The sequence below is a fragment of the Aspergillus stella-maris genome (genome assembly GCF_047715825.1).
Source record: "Aspergillus stella-maris strain CBS 113639 unplaced genomic scaffold BDV14scaffold_2, whole genome shotgun sequence".
Classification (NCBI taxonomy): Eukaryota; Fungi; Ascomycota; class Eurotiomycetes; order Eurotiales; family Aspergillaceae; genus Aspergillus; species Aspergillus stella-maris.
Window position 1 is genome coordinate 627640 of NW_027396796.1, and position 16202 is coordinate 643841.

A 16202-nucleotide genomic window follows, 5' to 3' on the forward strand; every position below is an offset into this window, starting at 1 on the left:
CACTCGAGGATATCGCACCTATCGCATGCCCGGCCACATTATGACCGTCTCGGCCAAGCTGTGCTCACTTTCCAGAAACTTATGATTTGGTCATTGCGTCGAGGATCTCCAGAAGTCCTTCTCTTTGGCGCGCAGAGTGAACGAGGTAACAGCATCTTGCTGGTATTCTCAGAAGTCCCTCAGCTACCTCGTATTGTCGTACCAATTCATCCTATTTGCCGCCTCCGATGGTAAATCGAGTCGCAATCAAATTGAGAGGTTGAGGAAATCGGCGGTGTCATCGGCATGACCGGCAGTCTGGTCTTCCAGTTTGTCGTCCACGGCTCTAGGATGCGCGAGAATGTTTAGTACGATTCTGCAATTCTGGATGCTGCAGGAATCTGGGGGCGTACTCTTTGGGACAGGATTTGGCGGAATCAAGGCCCAATACATAATAAACGCGACGGTCTTTCATCAAGATCGATCAAGCCACCAACAGAATAATCCTCTGGAATATGTATAACAAGATGATTGACTAAGTTACTTAGAAAATATTTGGTGCCTCAGGCGGCGATCGTTTGCGGTTATTTTTCGCCCATGGCATCATCACGACGACCGAGATGCCGTCTCCGAATTCTTTGTCCGCTAGCCTTCTTTTGCTTCAGAGGCAATCATTCCCTACCTCTTCTGCCGATCGCACGATCATCATGTCCTGATCTCAATCAGCAATCCTACGCTTTCTTCCGATATAAGAATTTGAGACTCGACTCGACATGGACCCCACGGTTGCTCGCGAGCTCTCGCGGCTCGACCCCGCGGTCCCGTTCCGCACCGTCGCCGGCCATCTGCATTACACCTGGGCTCGCACTTTCTATTCGCGCCCGGAGTTATACATCCAGCCCCAATCAATAGCTGAGATTCAGAAAGTTGTTAACTTGGCTCGCCGTTGCCGACGTCGGCTTGTGGTCGTTGGAAGTGGCCACTCGCCTTCTGACCTGACATGTACCTCGGCATGGATGATCAATTTGGATGACTTTAATCGTATTTTGGACATAAACCCAGAAATAGGTGTTGTTACAGTCGAGGCGGGGATACGGTTGAAGGACTTGGGGGCACAACTGGATCGAGAATATGGAATGACACTGTCGAATCTCGGAAGTATCGACAGTCAGTCTATTGCTGGCGTTATTGCGACGGGCACCCATGGGAGCTCGCTGGCGCATGGCCTTATCTCAGAGTGCATTATTTCATTGACATTGATGCTGGCGAATGGGCAATTGGTGCAATGCAGTGCTAGCAGCAACCAGGCGCTTTTTCGAGCAGCTCTCATCTCGTTGGGGGCGCTCGGAATAGTTGTTGAAGTCACCTTTCGCTCAGAGCCGTCTTTCAAGATTGCCTGGAGGCAAACGCGCCGCTCGCTTGCCAGCGTTCTTGATGAATGGTCGACTGGATTATGGACGTCGCATGAGTTCGTTCGTGTGTGGTGGATGCCATACGAGAAAAGCGCGGTTTACTGGCATGCCGATAAGACGAATCTCCCGCTGAAGCCTCCGCCCAAAAATTTCTATGGTGAAGCGATCGGGTATCATGTCTATCATAATCTGCTGGCCTTGTCGAATTATTTCCCGCGGATACTCCCGTGGGTTGAATGGTTTGTTTTTGGGATGCAGTACGGATTTAAAGCCGAGCAAACGGTCACCGAGGCAGTGGAGCATGCGCGAAAAGGGCTCTTGATGAATTGCCTTTACTCGCAATTTGTCAATGAATGGGCGCTGCCGTTGGAGAAGGGTCCAGAGGCAATCACAAGGTTGTCGGCCTGGCTGCATGGTGACATGGAAACCGCTCGCATCCCTTTCTCTGTCGACGGGCTGTGGGTGCACTGCCCAGTCGAAGTGAGAGTTGCGGACACTACAAAGAACAAAGGACCTCGCCCATTCCTCGACCCTACTAATTCCGAGGGGCCTACACTGTACCTGAACGCAACGCTATACCGCCCATACCATCGAGATCCTCCTTGTAGGGACCGTTATTATGAAGCATTCGAGTGGCTCATGCGAGATATGGGTGCGAAACCACATTGGGCAAAGAACTTCAAGTCAACAGGCCAAGAGCTGCGTGAGCTGTACGGGAGAGACATGGACGAGTGGCTAAGAGTGCGCCAGGACGTTGATGCAGATGGCATGTTCCTTGGCGAATGGCATTGTCGCACCCTTGCTTTGTCTGATGACGGATCAGCCACCCGTCCATTGATGGAGCGCGAAAAGACTCGTCAGCAGGTAAAAATCCGTGGTGCCGGTGATGGTGTGGAGTGGATCGGGGACACTCGGTGGAAGACGGCTGCGAAAGGGACGAGTGTCTTGGTGCCAACCCCAGAGCTCGAAAAACACTTACCTAGCTCCCCAAAAACAGCGACGAGTGAGGAAAGCTTCGACCTTCTCGCTTCTGGAGAGGCCAGCGTCATCATCCCTGAACCATGAAAGGCACAGTTTAGTTAGCAAACAATTGAACTTTTCTGCGGCCTCTGGATGGCTGGCTGGGCTACCCAGGCCGCACCGAGTGACCTAATGTACTCTGCCGTATCGCCTTCTTTGCTTTTTCTGTCCTTTACCTGTTGCTTAACTCCGTTGTCTCCCACTTTCTCACTGGGCATAGCGAAGAAGAAAACGATTTTATCCGACGCGAGGAACCCTATTTGGGCTTGGCTTTTCGAAGAATCGCATTTTATATGCGGAATTATTGCACTCCGATTTGGGCATGCGCACGCAAACAGCGCGAGCTATTCTCAAATCTGTGAACAAATGACGGGAAACAGAGCTTTGAATGCGCATGGGCAAAGATCCCAGGAAGCAAATGTTGATCCTAGACTCAACCAGTAACAGTTCGAAGTTGTTCATGGGTATCTCCTCAAAGCATCTGCAGGTCGACAATCTTGGGATAATTTTTCGTGCGGCATAACCCGGCTCAAGTTCGGGCCTTTTCTTAATCACTGCAAGAGACGTTTCCAGTCGTGTATCAACTGCGCGTAGCATCCTACCCGCGTTAGGCTGCTCGATCACGACTAATGGTAGATATTGCGACTAAAATGTCAGCCTTTGGACCGGGATTCCCAGGTACTAGCCAACCAGATTGCTCACCCAGCTTCCTATCTCACTCACCAGCTCCAGACCGGCACTAGTTATGGATTTATTCCTGACGGCCTTGATTGTTGCACCATTGGCACAGCCCGAAGATCGCGTTGCGTGCTATGCATGTAATACCAGGGTGAAAGAGGGAAAAGACGATGAGGCATTGGACGGCATTGGATTCTGGAGAAGCTCTTCCCGGTGCACTTCATCATGGGATCACTGCTCAATGTGACAGAGGGGCAAGACCAGAAGCAGATTGAGAGCTCAGCGTAGTACGACCAGGAGAGGAAGGAACTCATCACGGGGTCCAGGTCACGTTTCCCCGCAAGCTTCCCAACCTCCATTGGTTCCTTCTGCCTCTCTTTTGCTTTTTCCCTCTCCCTCCCATGCCTTTTGCCAGCGTCATTACAGGCTCGTGCCATCGTTCTCCTCTTCTTTAGCTCGTCTCTGCACACCATGAACCACTCGGCCGAACCTATAATACCCAGTAATTGGGACGAAGCGGCTTAAAGGAATGGGACCTTGACACTCGCAAACAAAACACCAACAACAACCTTTTTGGGACAATGTGGGCAAATCAGAATGCCGCAGTACCGGCATTTCCACGACCCAAATGTAGATCTTTTGGATGAATCAAATTTGAGGGTCTTTGATGAACCGACTGCGATTTGCGAGAGATACCAGGGATACGGCACTTGATCACTGCTCGATGCAAGTGAACGGACCCGCCGCACTGCTGCAGGCGCTAGCCTTCCCGCCCGTCTTGCAGGCTCAGGAGTGAAGTTGGACCGGGTCCTTGATTTTATCCAAAATCAGGGCTGCTCAGACCAATTGTCAAGGGCTGACCGCTGATGCGGATGGCCTGAAAAACACCTTCACGGCTTCCTAAGTTCTAGGCTTGTTGCCGGTCGACTTGCTTCTTGCCCTGGGACTCTATTTGCGGCAGGTTCGTTGTAGTTCTTACAACTTCCGAATCTACTCATGCTGTGCAACCATCCCAAGTAGCTCCAGCCCTTTGTTGGAGCTTTTCTTCTGCTCCCTGCCGCAACGCCTCCTTCTCAAGAATGGAACACCTTTTGGCTCGTCTACCCATCGAATAAAGAGATCGAATTAGGTGTCAGCAGCCTCTCAGCATGGCTGGTCCTCTACATGATAGCAATAACTGTTTTCGAGCCACTTTTAGCAGCAACACAATTCGACAACTATTGAGCTCCTCTGTACTAGCCTTCGTTCTTGCATTTCCGGTCATGGTTTTGTCCGCTCCGCTTGTACGAAATATACCATGAAAGACCCCATCAGAGAACTAGGGTCCGCAGCTGGTCTCTTGTGAGCTTGACCCATCTCTAACAGTGGATGCCACCTTATCGATTTCCTCTTCCATTCAACATCTCAGCGGAATACTCGAATCGTCAGCCATGGGGTTGAGAGGCATATGCAAGCGCCATTGAAGGCGGAGACAAGAAAAAGCAACAAAGCCACTGGGACATCTCTGTGTTCATGCCATTGGACCAACATCGATTAATCTTGGCGCAGGATGAGGCACGAGCTCTTCGGTGCAGAAAGTGACAGTTCGAGTAGGATGTGATTTCCCTGGGTACCCCAATGACAACTGTCCAACCCACCGATACGCACCTGCAGAACTGAGAGCGATGCCGATTTGTCCCTTTATTCTGCTGGTCGCACCCAGACTACCACAATACTTACCCCCGGCTATCTTCTTCATCCGAGCCGTGAACAGCAGCAAGGAACAAAAATGAGAACCAATACACCTCATTTGCGTAGAGGACGATAGACTGATCGTCGTTGGATATGAAGCCAGTGGCAGCATGGATCATTCATTTCCTCGATCCAACGCTTATTCTAGGCTTCGCTGTCCAACCTAACAGACCGGGGTTTGTGGTCGGGAAGTGCCGATGAGCGCTGCGACGAATATCACTCGATTGCAATGCGGGGCGTCGAACTGTCAATGGGAAGACACTCTTGCGTGTTAAGATCAGCCAATGGCTCCGTCCTCTGTACCCAGATCTTCATTGGCGCAATGCTGCAAGATCGGGGCGCTATTCGGGGTTGCCAACGCGGGTAGCCCTGACTCTTCACAAGGCTGCCACAGCCACAAGAAGTAGACGTGATGACAAGCAAGCATCCAGTCCATATTGTGACAGAAAAGATAGATCCACGTCACCTTGGGCTTTGCTTTCCGGAGTGTATCCAACTGGGGAAAGGACTGTCAGCTGCATTTGCGGGGCGACTGCAGAGGCCTCCTTGTATGCTCATTGCGACCCTCTGCGAAGATTTGAAGAGTACCTCCAGCCGCTGCCTCTTTCGAATGATATCTTACCTCTCCCAGCTTGTCTCTCTGCAAGCGGAAATCTACCCCTCCTTTTCGATCAGCCCCAGCATTGGCCAGTAAAGACGCCGACCCCCTGCACATCGGTCTTTGCTCCTACACTCAGATAAAGTGCTAAAGTGCCTCATACCCTTCGAGTCCTTTGTTTTGTCTGTATCCGCCCCATACAATGTCAAAGCAACCTAAACTACGTCCCAAGTCGTGTATAGCGGGCTATCCAGATGCTATATACGATTACGCCGCGGTATCGTCCCTGTCACAGTTCGAGCCTCGTATGCCATTGAGCGAAGAAAAGCACGATCAGCGCATATTTCGAGTCAAGCGGAAACATGTTCTGAAAGCTTGTGATCGCTGCAGGGTCAAGAAGACAAAAGTCAGTTATGTTTTCTGAATCTCTTTTCGCGCCGCTTGGTCTGATACTGGATCTATGCAGTGTGATGGTAAACAGCCTTGCAACCGCTGTTCGTCATATAACCACCCTTGCCTCTTTCGAGAGCGGAAAGCCACCCAGACAAAGGTCTATTCTCGAGGGTGAGTTGTTTTATAATCATTTCGTCATCCTCTTCTTGCGCATGGGCATACAATGCTAATCGTTCTAACCATCAGATTCGTCGAGATGCTGGAATCGCATCATTCGCTCGTCGTCAAGGCGCTTCAGAGACTCTACAAGCTCTGTGCTAATAACGAAGGATTTCCGGGAGAGCCTCTCGCCGAAACCTCTGACGGATATCCCTTAACGCACGCCATTCTCGATCGCCTAGGTCTGATCAAACAAGCCGAGGATACCCCCCAAGCCACTGGCGAAGAGAGCGAAGACCTCCAATACCTACGCGTCCTATCAACCTCAACCGACTGCAGCGGAACCGCAGACCCATCTCCAGAGCCAGTCACCCCGCCAGACCCTGCGCCCGTTCTATCCAGCCCCGTTCAATTGTCGCCGGGTGGGCCCGGCCCCCTAAAATGGGAGCTGCAATCCACCATTCAATCTGAGCCATACCACAACTACCCTCACTCACACCCACACACCGAGTACCGTGAACTGGCATCAGTCCCGCGACCAGCTTTAGAAACATCTGTCACCCTCGGTAGTGACACCAAATGTACCACGACAGTCCCTTCACCTGTCGCAGGTCTCACAGCGCCCCCATACATGTATTACGCCGAAGGCAGCTGCAACCCCGACTCAACAGACGACCGCTTGCAACACGTTGTATCCACGGGACCGTCTATTCTCCCAGCGATCTCAGCAACAGGTCTCCCAGTGGATCTGGTTGACAATTATGCCCTTCCCATGCCCGACCACCGGCCCATTTACCAGGCGCCTCTCCCTTCGGGGTGGACATACCCCTGTGAATAGGTTTAAGCGAATAAGCTGTTTATCTGTTGCCGAAACAAGGTGCTCCTGTCACGAACAATGCGATTCTTCAACCTTTCGCTTTTTTGTTTTTACTTTGTTGCCGATTCCCCTTTCATTTTCTGTTCGCCATCTTTCTATATATAACTATTTTGTTTGTTTACCCATTCCCAGTATACCCCCAACTTCAGTCCTATGTATACGTGCAAAGTTTAAGCCCTAAGGGTCCTCAAAATAAGAATATTTCTTAATTTTTGAATTGGACTGATCAAGATTTCAGCATCAGTATCGACGTAATGACAATGACAGTGACATGGAACCTTTCTTGACTCTCCCTATTCTCTTTGGCCCAGTTGCGTAGATAGTGAGGATCTTGCGGAGTTGAACCGTATACAGAACTACGATACCAAACAGAATGCTGAATTACATCCCCTGTTTTGCTGGAGGAAGTTTCTATTCCGTGAACTTAATATGATTTGATATGCATGCCATGATATGCACCCGTAGAAGTAAATGTCCCAATTTAACAACAGACAAATTGTACTGAATAAAAAGCGGTTCGAAGAAAAAGGAGAAAAATCGCAAACCCGCGGCAGGTGTGAAAAAGAATAGAATGCCCGGGATGGTGATAATGATGATATGAGAGTTCAAGTGGGGTATTTAGTCCTTTTGTTCTTTTTTCTGATTCCAGGTTCCTCCCTTCATGAAAGTTAACTTAGTCGTCAATGTCGGTTTCGGTGTTGGTATCGCTGGTATCGCCCTCGTCTCCTTCGGTGTCACTCTCCTCGTCGCTTGAGTCATCGGCGGGCTTCTTGGCCTTCTTCTTTGGTGGTTGGCCGGTCTTGAGGGCTTGCATTTGGCCGGCTATTGAGTCTGTTGATTCCGTTATTAGCAGGATTATATTGTACATGGGAGGGACTGGCAATGACTCACCCTCATCAGGCTCACTGATATCATCTTCCTCCTCCAAAGCGGCTGCCTTGGCGGGGTCGTCAATGTGCAGAGTAATGTCGAGCTTGCTGTCGAGACCAAGGTAGCTGTCGCAGACCATGTGCATGACAAAGTGGAAGTCTCCAACCTGGGGAGGAGCCTGGAATTGCATCTTGAGAGTCTGTACGTTATAGGTGGGGTTGCCGGCCTCGTCGAACAGGGGCTTCTCGAAGGTTGTGAATGTGAATGGAGGAACGGCAATCTTGTTCTGCTTGCCGTCGGCAAGGAAGATCTGCCATCGTGGGGAGTGATCACGGGCGAGGTATGGGGCGTTAGCGAGAGGAGGCTGGATTGTGCTGCCTTTGTTGGAGCCGTCTGCCATCTTGACGGAACGGTTTCGGGAGGGTCCGCGGCCCATAAGGGCGTCAAGGTCGCCCTCTTCGGGATCGATGTCTTCGAGGTCAACAGCGGTGGGTTCGGGAACGCTAGTGGAGCCGGGTGGGATGAATCGGGCCTTCACAACGAGCTGAACCAAGCTGCTGGGCGTGATAACTTTCTCGCCCATGACCTTGAACCAGGCCTTGGAGATCTGAAGAACGGGAAGCTGCTTGGCGACTGCGACAGCGGCCGAGTACTGCTGTTCGGATAGAAGACCAGCACCAACTGTGAGCGAGCGTCGCTTTTCCTCAGACATCTTCATGAACTTCTGAACGGTGAAGTGGTTCTTGGCGTCTTCGCCTTCGACTGATTGCACAACTTCATTTGTGAAGTATGGGAGCTGCAGGAGGGGCGATGAACCGGGGGCGATAGCTTGAATCAAGCTCTGAGACGTGCGGTAAGAACCGAGAAGAGGGCGGAGATTGCCAAAGGCGAGTGAAACAGCAGTGAAAGCGTCGTTCAACGACAGAGCAATGGGTGCGACCTCATATTTTTCTGACGATGAAAGTTAGTGCTGCTACATAGTCGGTGATTGAAAGTGACTTACCTCCATCCAGAGTCGAGTCTTCCAACTCGACGCGACCTAGATAAGCCCATAACAAAGCCAGAGCCTTTCTCCTGCTGGAGTCATCCATACCCTTGATCGTTTCCCGGTCTTGCTCAGACAAGTACTCGCTGTCTTCAGCGAAAATCTTCTTTTCGAGCTTAGCCAGTCCAGACTCTGCTTTCTGGGCCGGGATAACTTCCTTCAGTTCATCACCGGAAGAGAGAGCGCCAACAATGCCGCCGTCTGTGATATCATCCTTGTACTCGCGGAAGATGTTACCCGCACTAGCGACGTATACTTTCTCCTTGGTGTATCGCTGAGAGCCATACCACCATTTGCCAACAATGTAAGGAAGCAGAACACCAAGCAAGCCGCCGTATACCAAGAGAACGTATTTTCCGTTTCCTTCCGTCACGATGAACTGCGGCAGAGCGATGCCGATGCTGAAACTCTGCTTGCCATCCGGATGGCCGTATTGGAGGTAGTTGTTGCGGACTTCCTCGTCAGTGAGGGCCTTGTACGCCTTGGTGAGTTCCACGAAACGGTCATTGAGCATCTCAATTGTTTCATTCTTGGCGGGGTCTGGACGAATCTTGTCGGGGTGGTAGATGAGGGAAAGACGCTTGTAGTGTTTTGAGATCGCCCGCTCGTCGGCACTCTAGAAGTAATGCCGTTAGTACAGAGATAAAGAGCGCGCGCGAAGGGGTATCAGGAGACTCACTCTTGAGACACCCAAAATGTCATAAGGATCCCAGATCTTTGGCGACGCCCGAGCAGTAACCACGATGAGATAAGCCATGTATGCCATGACTGTGTAGCCCACGATGACGGTGATTATGCGCTTGATGCGGCGCTCCTTGCGGAGGCGTTTCCGCTTCTGAGCCTCAATAAGGTCTTCATGCTCAGGCTTGAAATCGGACCGTATCCGGGGAGCGGTGTTCTCGAGTTCTATAATTGCAAACATTAGACAACAGACATTCTAGCGGCGCTTAAGGATCTTTGGTCGGCGTACCTTTAGAAGGTTTGAGGAGGTTGTATGTTAGAGGAAGGGTGACGAGACCGGTCAGGGTGAGGATGAAGAACGGGAAGAATTGACCCTAAAGAACTCATATTAGCAAGCTCTCCTATACAGCATTCTATTTGAATTGCGCACCTGTTCATCGTAGTTGTAGTCTGTAGACATGGTGAAACGAGTTCAGTACAAGTAGTTGCCCGCAGTGGGCAGGAGATCGGAGAGAAGGACGCCTCCTTATTTGGAGTAGTGGTTGCAGAAGATCTGAAGAAGACTAAGAGAGTGACTGATGGTCTCCTATAATATACTGATCAGGTAAGGGAAGAGACAGTGAAGTTGGGAGTGAACAGGTGGCCAGCAACATCTCCATGAATCTGGGACACTATCGTCAGTCGGCTGTTCTTTTGTGATCGACCGTGTCCTTTACTACGGGGTGGACGTCTCCACCGCCTTCTGCTTTCAGATTAAGGCCACAAGGCTGCGGCCCTCGTTCCAATTTCAGGGTCCAACTCGGCATCACCAAAACAACTCCGTCTATTCAAAAGGATGCGGTGATCTTATTGTTGAAACCGTCATTCATAATTCATAATTCGTACCCGGAGTATGTGCTCTACGGAGTACTTTTGCTAATATATTACATACAGGATGGGTATCTTTTGATATTTTCCAGTGGACGTTCGACATTGTTAAGGCCAGCTAACTGCACCTGAACATGTACACCTCATGCCATGCTGGATCGCAAGACTGATGTTCCTCCGCCATATCCTTCTGCTGATGACATGCTGCAAGCGCGAAGGCTTAAAGACACTGCAATGGTACCGCGTACACAATCGAAAGGCGTCACCGACGTGCCTCATCGATGAGGAATTCAAGCGTCAACGAGTCAGCCAGCTATGACTGATCGGTCGCGAACTCAACTCATCGAACAAGTCCAGTCAGCAATCGCCGGATCGTTGCCAGGGCCTAGCCTTCCAACCAGAAATCACACGGCCAAGTCTGAATAAGACCAATCCAATTCTCGAAAAATCTTCATTGTTACGAGTCAATGACTTGGGATGTCCATGTAATCTGGTGCTTGCGCGTTTGGGCTCGTGTTTTCTCCCATTTCGTCGCGATTGGATTTTTTTTCGTTTCGGCGAGAGGTGTTTGTCGAGGAGTCGATGATCGAATCGTCTTTTGGAATTCTTTTTTCTTTGTTTCCACCACTGACGACAGCACAACGAATCGAGCCGCAATGCTCGTCAGGATAACTCCAATTGAGAATCATCCAGGCAGGGGCTTGATCTCCTGTAGCCTGAGAAGCGAACATGTCAGCACGAGCTTCGTCTGTTGACGATAGACTCGATAGAACTCACGGATCGATATAGTCGAGACCTCCGAAATACTCGAGCATACGGTAGCAAAGCCCCACGTCATCCCCAGGCTCGCCTCCGAACAGACGATACCGTTCCATTTCCATAGTGGCCGTTTTCGCTTCCAAGATATCCTCACGATCTTGCCATGTCAACGCCCTATAGTGCCGGGTCGAGGCAGGGCGGTTCCCAAGGCAATCGAAATAGGATGGAGAAGTTGCAGCGCACGAGTCGGTCGGGAAAGATATAATAGTCGGGGGCGGAACTATGCTTGCGGAGCCGTTTCGAGATCGAGGGCGTGTTCGTCGTCGGTTGTGCCTTTGTCCCATTCTAATACAGACAAGAAGAGCAAAAAACTTTTGGGTCGGGATCTTCTTTGGAAAATTCCCTATCCCGCTCTTTCCACTAGGGTCGACGAAATATCAGATGTAGCAAGTCGAGAAGAGAGATGAGAGACAGTAGTAAATAACCCTAGATGGCAAAGAGGGGAGCGACCATCACCCCCAAAAAGGACGAGATGAGGTGAAGGGGAAGAAAGAAGAAAAGACCTGCCCACCCCAGACGAGATCTTAAGACAAATATATAGACTCTCAAGGTATGACACGACGGCATCGCAGAATGACAGCTTAGTATGGTGTGACTCACGATAGCCCAATCAGGCAGTTCGCAGAGCCCAGCCCTGAGCTCCGTCCATCGGCATCGGCAACTCTCGCTGCAAAAACTGCAGACTGCAGATCCACCGGACCACGATTTTCATGGGCCTCCCGGGTCCCCCGGCCCACTTTCTTGCATGACACCATCTTTCTCAAGAGTGAAAAATTCAAGCAGTCATGCCCAAGGGCAGGGATGGTGCCAAATTGCCTCATCGTTGCTGTGCATTGCATGGTTTTCGGGGTTTTTCGGGTGCTCCGATGTCTGTTCCTTTGTGAGAGGGAATAAACCGGCTTGACGCTCAGCGTAAAAGCGATCGACTTTGTACTTAATTACGTAGGTAGGGTTAGCTGACCTCCTTTCTAGAACAAAGTACGTATATGAACTAATTTTGGTGATATTAGGGGTTTTATAATAATTTCAAATAATGTCCTATAGTTCCACAAAAGGAGTATTAGGCAATTTGTTTACTCTGTATACAAGGAAAAGGGACATTGATCGCAGCTGCCGACCACAAGGTAATAGAGCTCGAGCCAAGCAGGTAGAAACACCAGATAGGTAACAGCGCTAGACAACGAGACTTGCTATTAGATCCTTTAGGGACTTTGCGCATTCGTAGAGGTCCAGGTAATCCGTGAACAGAGAGTAAACATCACCATCACCATCATCGTCAAGCATGTCTACAAAGAGATCGCTGGTCGACTTCAGCCACGTCCGCGGCCGCAACGACCACACGTGGGAGAACGGCCGTCGATACCACGGCCATGTAAATCAATTCCCCTTCCCAGATGATTCGGTCACGACGGGCGGCATAGTATGGTCGCTCTTGCTTGATGGAAAGCCATTCCTTGCACCGCTCCCACTCCCTTGAAAAAGAGTACCAGAATCCTCGATGTCGCGGCCCGAGATGGTAGCTGGATCTATTCTGTCCAGGACCATGGTCAATATGGGAAAGCACAATGTACAGGGCTGGAACCGGCGTGGATGGTAAATGATGGTGGTTCCAGTCCGGAATGGATTATTCACGAGGATCTCGAGGGGCCGTGGTCCTTTACGGCGAAGCAGGCGTTCCATTTGATTCATGGAGAGGCGCTTGGTAGTTCGCTTACTGACTGGAAGGGGCTTTATACAAATGTCATTAAGCACCTCGTTCCTGGGGGATGGGTGGAAGTGCTAGAGCATGATCTGGCATTCTACCCGCGAGAGTGTAAGGAAGAGGAGATGGAAGGTAAGTGGGATGCGGCGAGGGAGTGGCAGGGGTTGATAGACGAGGCGGCGAAGAAGTTCGGGAAGAGGATCAATATGGGCTCGAAGCAAAAGGCCTTGATGGAGGAGGCTGGGCTTGCTGAGGTACAGGAGCAGATATTCAAGGTACATACCTAGTGGACTACCCTGCATGGTGTTATCATTCGACACATATCTACTCCTCGGACGCTGACCTAACAACCTATGCCAGATCCCTACTAAAGAATGGAAAGACGACCCTACAACATGTGAGAATGGGAAGTTCTATCGTTTCCATTGGACGGAGCAACTTGAGGGCTATTCGCTCCGGCTTTTTACAAAGACCCTGGGCTGGTCAAAGGAGGATACAGACGATCTACTCAAGCGCGTTCTGCAGGAACTAGCCCTGGAGGATTTGGAGCTCTACTCAAAGTTCTATCTGATTATCGGGAGGAAACCAAAGGATGCTCCAAGGTCATAGGCATGATGATAGCAGTCGCAACTCGCAGCTGTACTCTGCATAGAACCACAGAGACAGATGTACCTGGTGTGGATCCTCGCCAGCTCCCGGATGCAAAATCCAGGCACTCTTCGTACTGCTCCGTAGATCGGATTCGGCACTTCAACCTAATTTTTCACGCGAGTCTAGCCCTCTCCTAGCCTCCTAGGTATCCGTACTTCCGTCAGTCTAGTTCTTTCTACGCGATGACTCTGCGCCCTACAGCGCTTCGTAAGTTAGGGGTGCTGACAACGTCAGCGTAAGAATCACTCGGATCCTCGGACTCAGTTTCAGATTCTAGAAAACCCTGGACGCTCCGATGCCGGTTATGCGACCGGCGTACGGACCACAGAGTACAGTCCAAGGCGTGTCTGACGTAGCCCGAGGAACGGGAATAATAGAGGTGCTTGAACAAATGATATGCGATGATTCACCATCTGCAAGGGGACGAAAAATCTCTGCCACTCAACCTAATTAACGACGATCCTCGGAAAAGTGGTCTGACTCCGTGAGGTCAGGTCAGGACAGGTCAGGTCCTGAAACTCTCTTCTCGTTTTGCTTTGCTGCATGGGACGTATTAACGGTTAATGTCCTGTAGGTACGCGCCACGTGTGTGACCTCACCTCCTGTCGATGCCGTAAGCTGTGTAGCGGCCACGAGTTAACTGCCAACTATTTCTTGCGTTTAAGATTTTGTACGATTCAAGTACGTAAGATTGAACTGGAGGGTTTGATTTGTGCGCTGTTATGTTTCGGACTATGGGTATAGTAAAGATGTTTGGGCTATTCTAGATATCTTCATGCTGGGGAGGTGACAATGTATGCAGCTTGGGTACTATAATTGGCGATAGTCATTGTTCGTCTAATCGTGGACAACGGCAATATGCAATTAGACTTAGCGCTGGCCACGAAGAATAGCTAGCATCTCTTCGCCTTTGGGTGCGGTCGTGAGATTCTCGTAGCCTTCGCTAGTGACCAGGAGGTCATCTTCAATGCGCACTCCTCCAATGGGGATATACTTTTCGGCCTCGTCAAAGTTGATGTACTTTGCCAGTGGCAGAGTCTTGGCATTTTCCAGCGCAAGCTTGTTGAAGTACACTCCAGGCTCAATTGTAAGAACCATTCCCTCCTGTAGCAGCGGAGTACTCATCTGCGGTACGAATTCCCTGAGGACGCGACCATTAGCATTAATAGGCTGGGCCGAAACATCATGGCACTCTAGTCCAAGATGGTGTCCCAGACCATGAGGGAAGAAGATTGTGGACGCCCCCGAGCGACGAAGCTCTTCTACAGATCCGTCCTTGAGGATCCCGAGTCTCTGCAGTCCCTTGATGGCAATAGCATGCGCAAGCTCGTGTAAGTTGCGAAACCGCACACCGGGCTTCACGCCAGCAATGCACGCTTCCTGCATCTCTTTTACGAGCGCATAGATGCCTTTTGCGTATTTACTGGGCCAGTCTGTTCCCAGGGGAAATGTGCGGGTGACGTCGCTTGCATAGCAGTCCCACTCTGCGCCTGCGTCCAGGCAGACGAGTTGTCTCCCGCTAAGAGGTTCGTCATTTTTCACGTAGTGCAGCACAGCTGCGTTGGGGCCTGAACCGGCGATGATTTCGTATGCTTGGCTTTTGGCGCCGTGAGACACGCAAGTGTCCAGGAACAGCCCTTCGATTTCGGACTCATTCGACATATGATGTATGTTCTCGAGGATCCTTCGGTGTGCAAGACCAGAGATTTTGCTGGCCTGGCGTATCATCCGGATCTCATACTCGTCCTTGATCTCTCGCGCCGCGTCCATTGCGGGTATCAGTGACTTATCGTCTAGGTGGAGGTCTTCTGACAAGTCGGGATTTTGCGAAGTGTGCAGAATGTAAATCGGACTATTTTTGTTGTATTGATCCGCCCATGATCTCAGATCTCCTTTAAGTGCTGCGAAGTATTTGAAGCGGTCTGCATCGTACCGTCGATAGGCCTCGTGCACGGTCAGTGTCGGCCCCATCCATATCGCGTGCTGTAGGCTGAAGTCCGGGACATAGAGGGTCAAAATGTCGTTACAAATATCATATGTCAAGTAGCAGTCGGCCTCGTCGACACCGCTAAGGTAGTAAAAGTATCGTCTTTGACGGAACGGTCGGGACTGGTCTGAGTCGCCCCAGTTGATGGTAGCCTTGCCGACGAGATAGATAAGGCCGTCGCGGACCCCTAGCTTTGCAGCAACCCTACGCGCATGTTGTTTCGCTGCGTGGGGAGCTGTTAGCATATGTGCTTACTTGAAACTGTCGGGAAAACAATACAGGGGGGAAGGGGTGGGCAGGACCGATACGGCGCGTACCTGGATACTTGTCGCACTCGGAGTCCGTCCCTACGGTGATGCGGATGTCGCAGGAGTCATCGGGAGAGACGGTAAGCTCCGAAGCACGCATTCTAATAAATAGACAAAGGTCTATGTCAAGCACTCAAGCAAAAGCAGTCGGCGGCCTGAACCTCGAAGCGAGCGCAGATAACAAACAGCCAAGGCAAAAAGAACGATGGGGCGCCAGGGAGTTGGGAACTGAAGAGGATGACGTTCCCGTATGGAGCGCTGGACGGGTGTACGGCCGCCCTTAGAGCTTAGTATGGCGTTACCCATGGCTGACACTCTGCCGCCGTAACGAAGGGTCTAGAAAGGATCTCGTGATAAAGGGCTGTCGGCCATCCCTTTAGGAAGAACCTCGAATATAAAGATCCATTGAGAACAAAGAACAATTG

At 50.8% G+C, this 16202-nt stretch overlaps 6 protein-coding genes across 6 annotated transcripts; 3 read left to right on the forward strand and 3 right to left on the reverse strand.

Annotated features, from left to right (window-relative positions):
- Positions 1 to 518: 518 nt before the first annotated feature.
- On the forward strand, positions 519 to 2805 carry BDV14DRAFT_43586 (D-arabinono-1,4-lactone oxidase). The gene has a single exon (XM_073776770.1). The coding sequence runs from the start codon at positions 753 to 755 to the stop codon at positions 2454 to 2456; it is 1704 nt and encodes a 567-aa protein (XP_073633402.1). The 5' UTR covers positions 519 to 752; the 3' UTR covers positions 2457 to 2805.
- Positions 2806 to 5707: 2902 nt separating this feature from the next.
- BDV14DRAFT_43590 (uncharacterized protein) lies at positions 5708 to 7102 on the forward strand. Its single transcript, XM_073776771.1, has 2 exons — positions 5708 to 5982; positions 6058 to 7102. The coding sequence occupies exons 1-2, from the start codon at positions 5879 to 5881 to the stop codon at positions 6806 to 6808; spliced, it is 855 nt and encodes a 284-aa protein (XP_073633403.1). The 5' UTR covers positions 5708 to 5878; the 3' UTR covers positions 6809 to 7102.
- A 121-nt stretch (positions 7103 to 7223) lies between these two features.
- Positions 7224 to 10296, reverse strand: BDV14DRAFT_163264 (J domain-containing protein). Its single transcript, XM_073767006.1, has 6 exons — positions 9874 to 10296; positions 9733 to 9817; positions 9442 to 9668; positions 8721 to 9378; positions 7739 to 8668; positions 7224 to 7678 (listed from the first exon to the last, which is right to left on the reverse strand). The coding sequence occupies exons 1-6, from the start codon at positions 9901 to 9903 to the stop codon at positions 7521 to 7523; spliced, it is 2088 nt and encodes a 695-aa protein (XP_073633404.1). The 5' UTR covers positions 9904 to 10296; the 3' UTR covers positions 7224 to 7520.
- Positions 10297 to 10833: 537 nt separating this feature from the next.
- BDV14DRAFT_43613 (uncharacterized protein) lies at positions 10834 to 11569 on the reverse strand. Its single transcript, XM_073776772.1, has 2 exons — positions 11088 to 11569; positions 10834 to 11026 (listed from the first exon to the last, which is right to left on the reverse strand). The coding sequence occupies exons 1-2, from the start codon at positions 11411 to 11413 to the stop codon at positions 10996 to 10998; spliced, it is 357 nt and encodes a 118-aa protein (XP_073633405.1). The 5' UTR covers positions 11414 to 11569; the 3' UTR covers positions 10834 to 10995.
- Positions 11570 to 12085: 516 nt separating this feature from the next.
- Positions 12086 to 13584, forward strand: BDV14DRAFT_163268 (uncharacterized protein). Its single transcript, XM_073767007.1, has 2 exons — positions 12086 to 13106; positions 13192 to 13584. The coding sequence occupies exons 1-2, from the start codon at positions 12720 to 12722 to the stop codon at positions 13438 to 13440; spliced, it is 636 nt and encodes a 211-aa protein (XP_073633406.1). The 5' UTR covers positions 12086 to 12719; the 3' UTR covers positions 13441 to 13584.
- A 25-nt stretch (positions 13585 to 13609) lies between these two features.
- On the reverse strand, positions 13610 to 16201 carry BDV14DRAFT_163272 (aminopeptidase P family protein). The gene is made up of 2 exons (XM_073767008.1): positions 15787 to 16201; positions 13610 to 15692 (listed from the first exon to the last, which is right to left on the reverse strand). The coding sequence occupies exons 1-2, from the start codon at positions 15875 to 15877 to the stop codon at positions 14353 to 14355; spliced, it is 1431 nt and encodes a 476-aa protein (XP_073633407.1). The 5' UTR covers positions 15878 to 16201; the 3' UTR covers positions 13610 to 14352.
- Between the last annotated feature and the right edge of the window lies 1 nt (position 16202).

Excerpts from the sequence above, each read along its gene's own strand:
- BDV14DRAFT_43586 (XM_073776770.1), top strand. The coding sequence starts at position 753 with ATGGACCCCACGGTTGCTCGCGAGCTCTCGCGGCTCGACCCCGCGGTC.
- BDV14DRAFT_43590 (XM_073776771.1), top strand. The coding sequence starts at position 5,879 with ATGCAGTGTGATGGTAAACAGCCTTGCAACCGCTGTTCGTCATATAAC. Across the intron at positions 5,983-6,057 it reads ACAAAGGTCTATTCTCGAGG|ATTCGTCGAGATGCTGGAAT; the intron begins GTGAGTTGTTTT and ends TCTAACCATCAG.
- BDV14DRAFT_163264 (XM_073767006.1), bottom strand. The coding sequence starts at position 9,903 with ATGTCTACAGACTACAACTACGATGAACAG. Across the intron at positions 9,379-9,441 it reads ACATTTTGGGTGTCTCAAGA|AGTGCCGACGAGCGGGCGAT; the intron begins GTGAGTCTCCTG and ends CATTACTTCTAG. Across the intron at positions 8,669-8,720 it reads AGACTCGACTCTGGATGGAG|AAAAATATGAGGTCGCACCC; the intron begins GTAAGTCACTTT and ends TTTCATCGTCAG.
- BDV14DRAFT_43613 (XM_073776772.1), bottom strand. The coding sequence starts at position 11,413 with ATGGGACAAAGGCACAACCGACGACGAACACGCCCTCGATCTCGAAAC. Across the intron at positions 11,027-11,087 it reads GGTCTCGACTATATCGATCC|GCTACAGGAGATCAAGCCCC; the intron begins GTGAGTTCTATC and ends TTCGCTTCTCAG.
- BDV14DRAFT_163268 (XM_073767007.1), top strand. The coding sequence starts at position 12,720 with ATGGTAAATGATGGTGGTTCCAGTCCGGAATGGATTATTCACGAGGAT. Across the intron at positions 13,107-13,191 it reads TACAGGAGCAGATATTCAAG|ATCCCTACTAAAGAATGGAA; the intron begins GTACATACCTAG and ends AACCTATGCCAG.
- BDV14DRAFT_163272 (XM_073767008.1), bottom strand. The coding sequence starts at position 15,877 with ATGCGTGCTTCGGAGCTTACCGTCTCTCCCGATGACTCCTGCGACATC. Across the intron at positions 15,693-15,786 it reads CGAGTGCGACAAGTATCCAG|CGAAACAACATGCGCGTAGG; the intron begins GTACGCGCCGTA and ends CTCCCCACGCAG.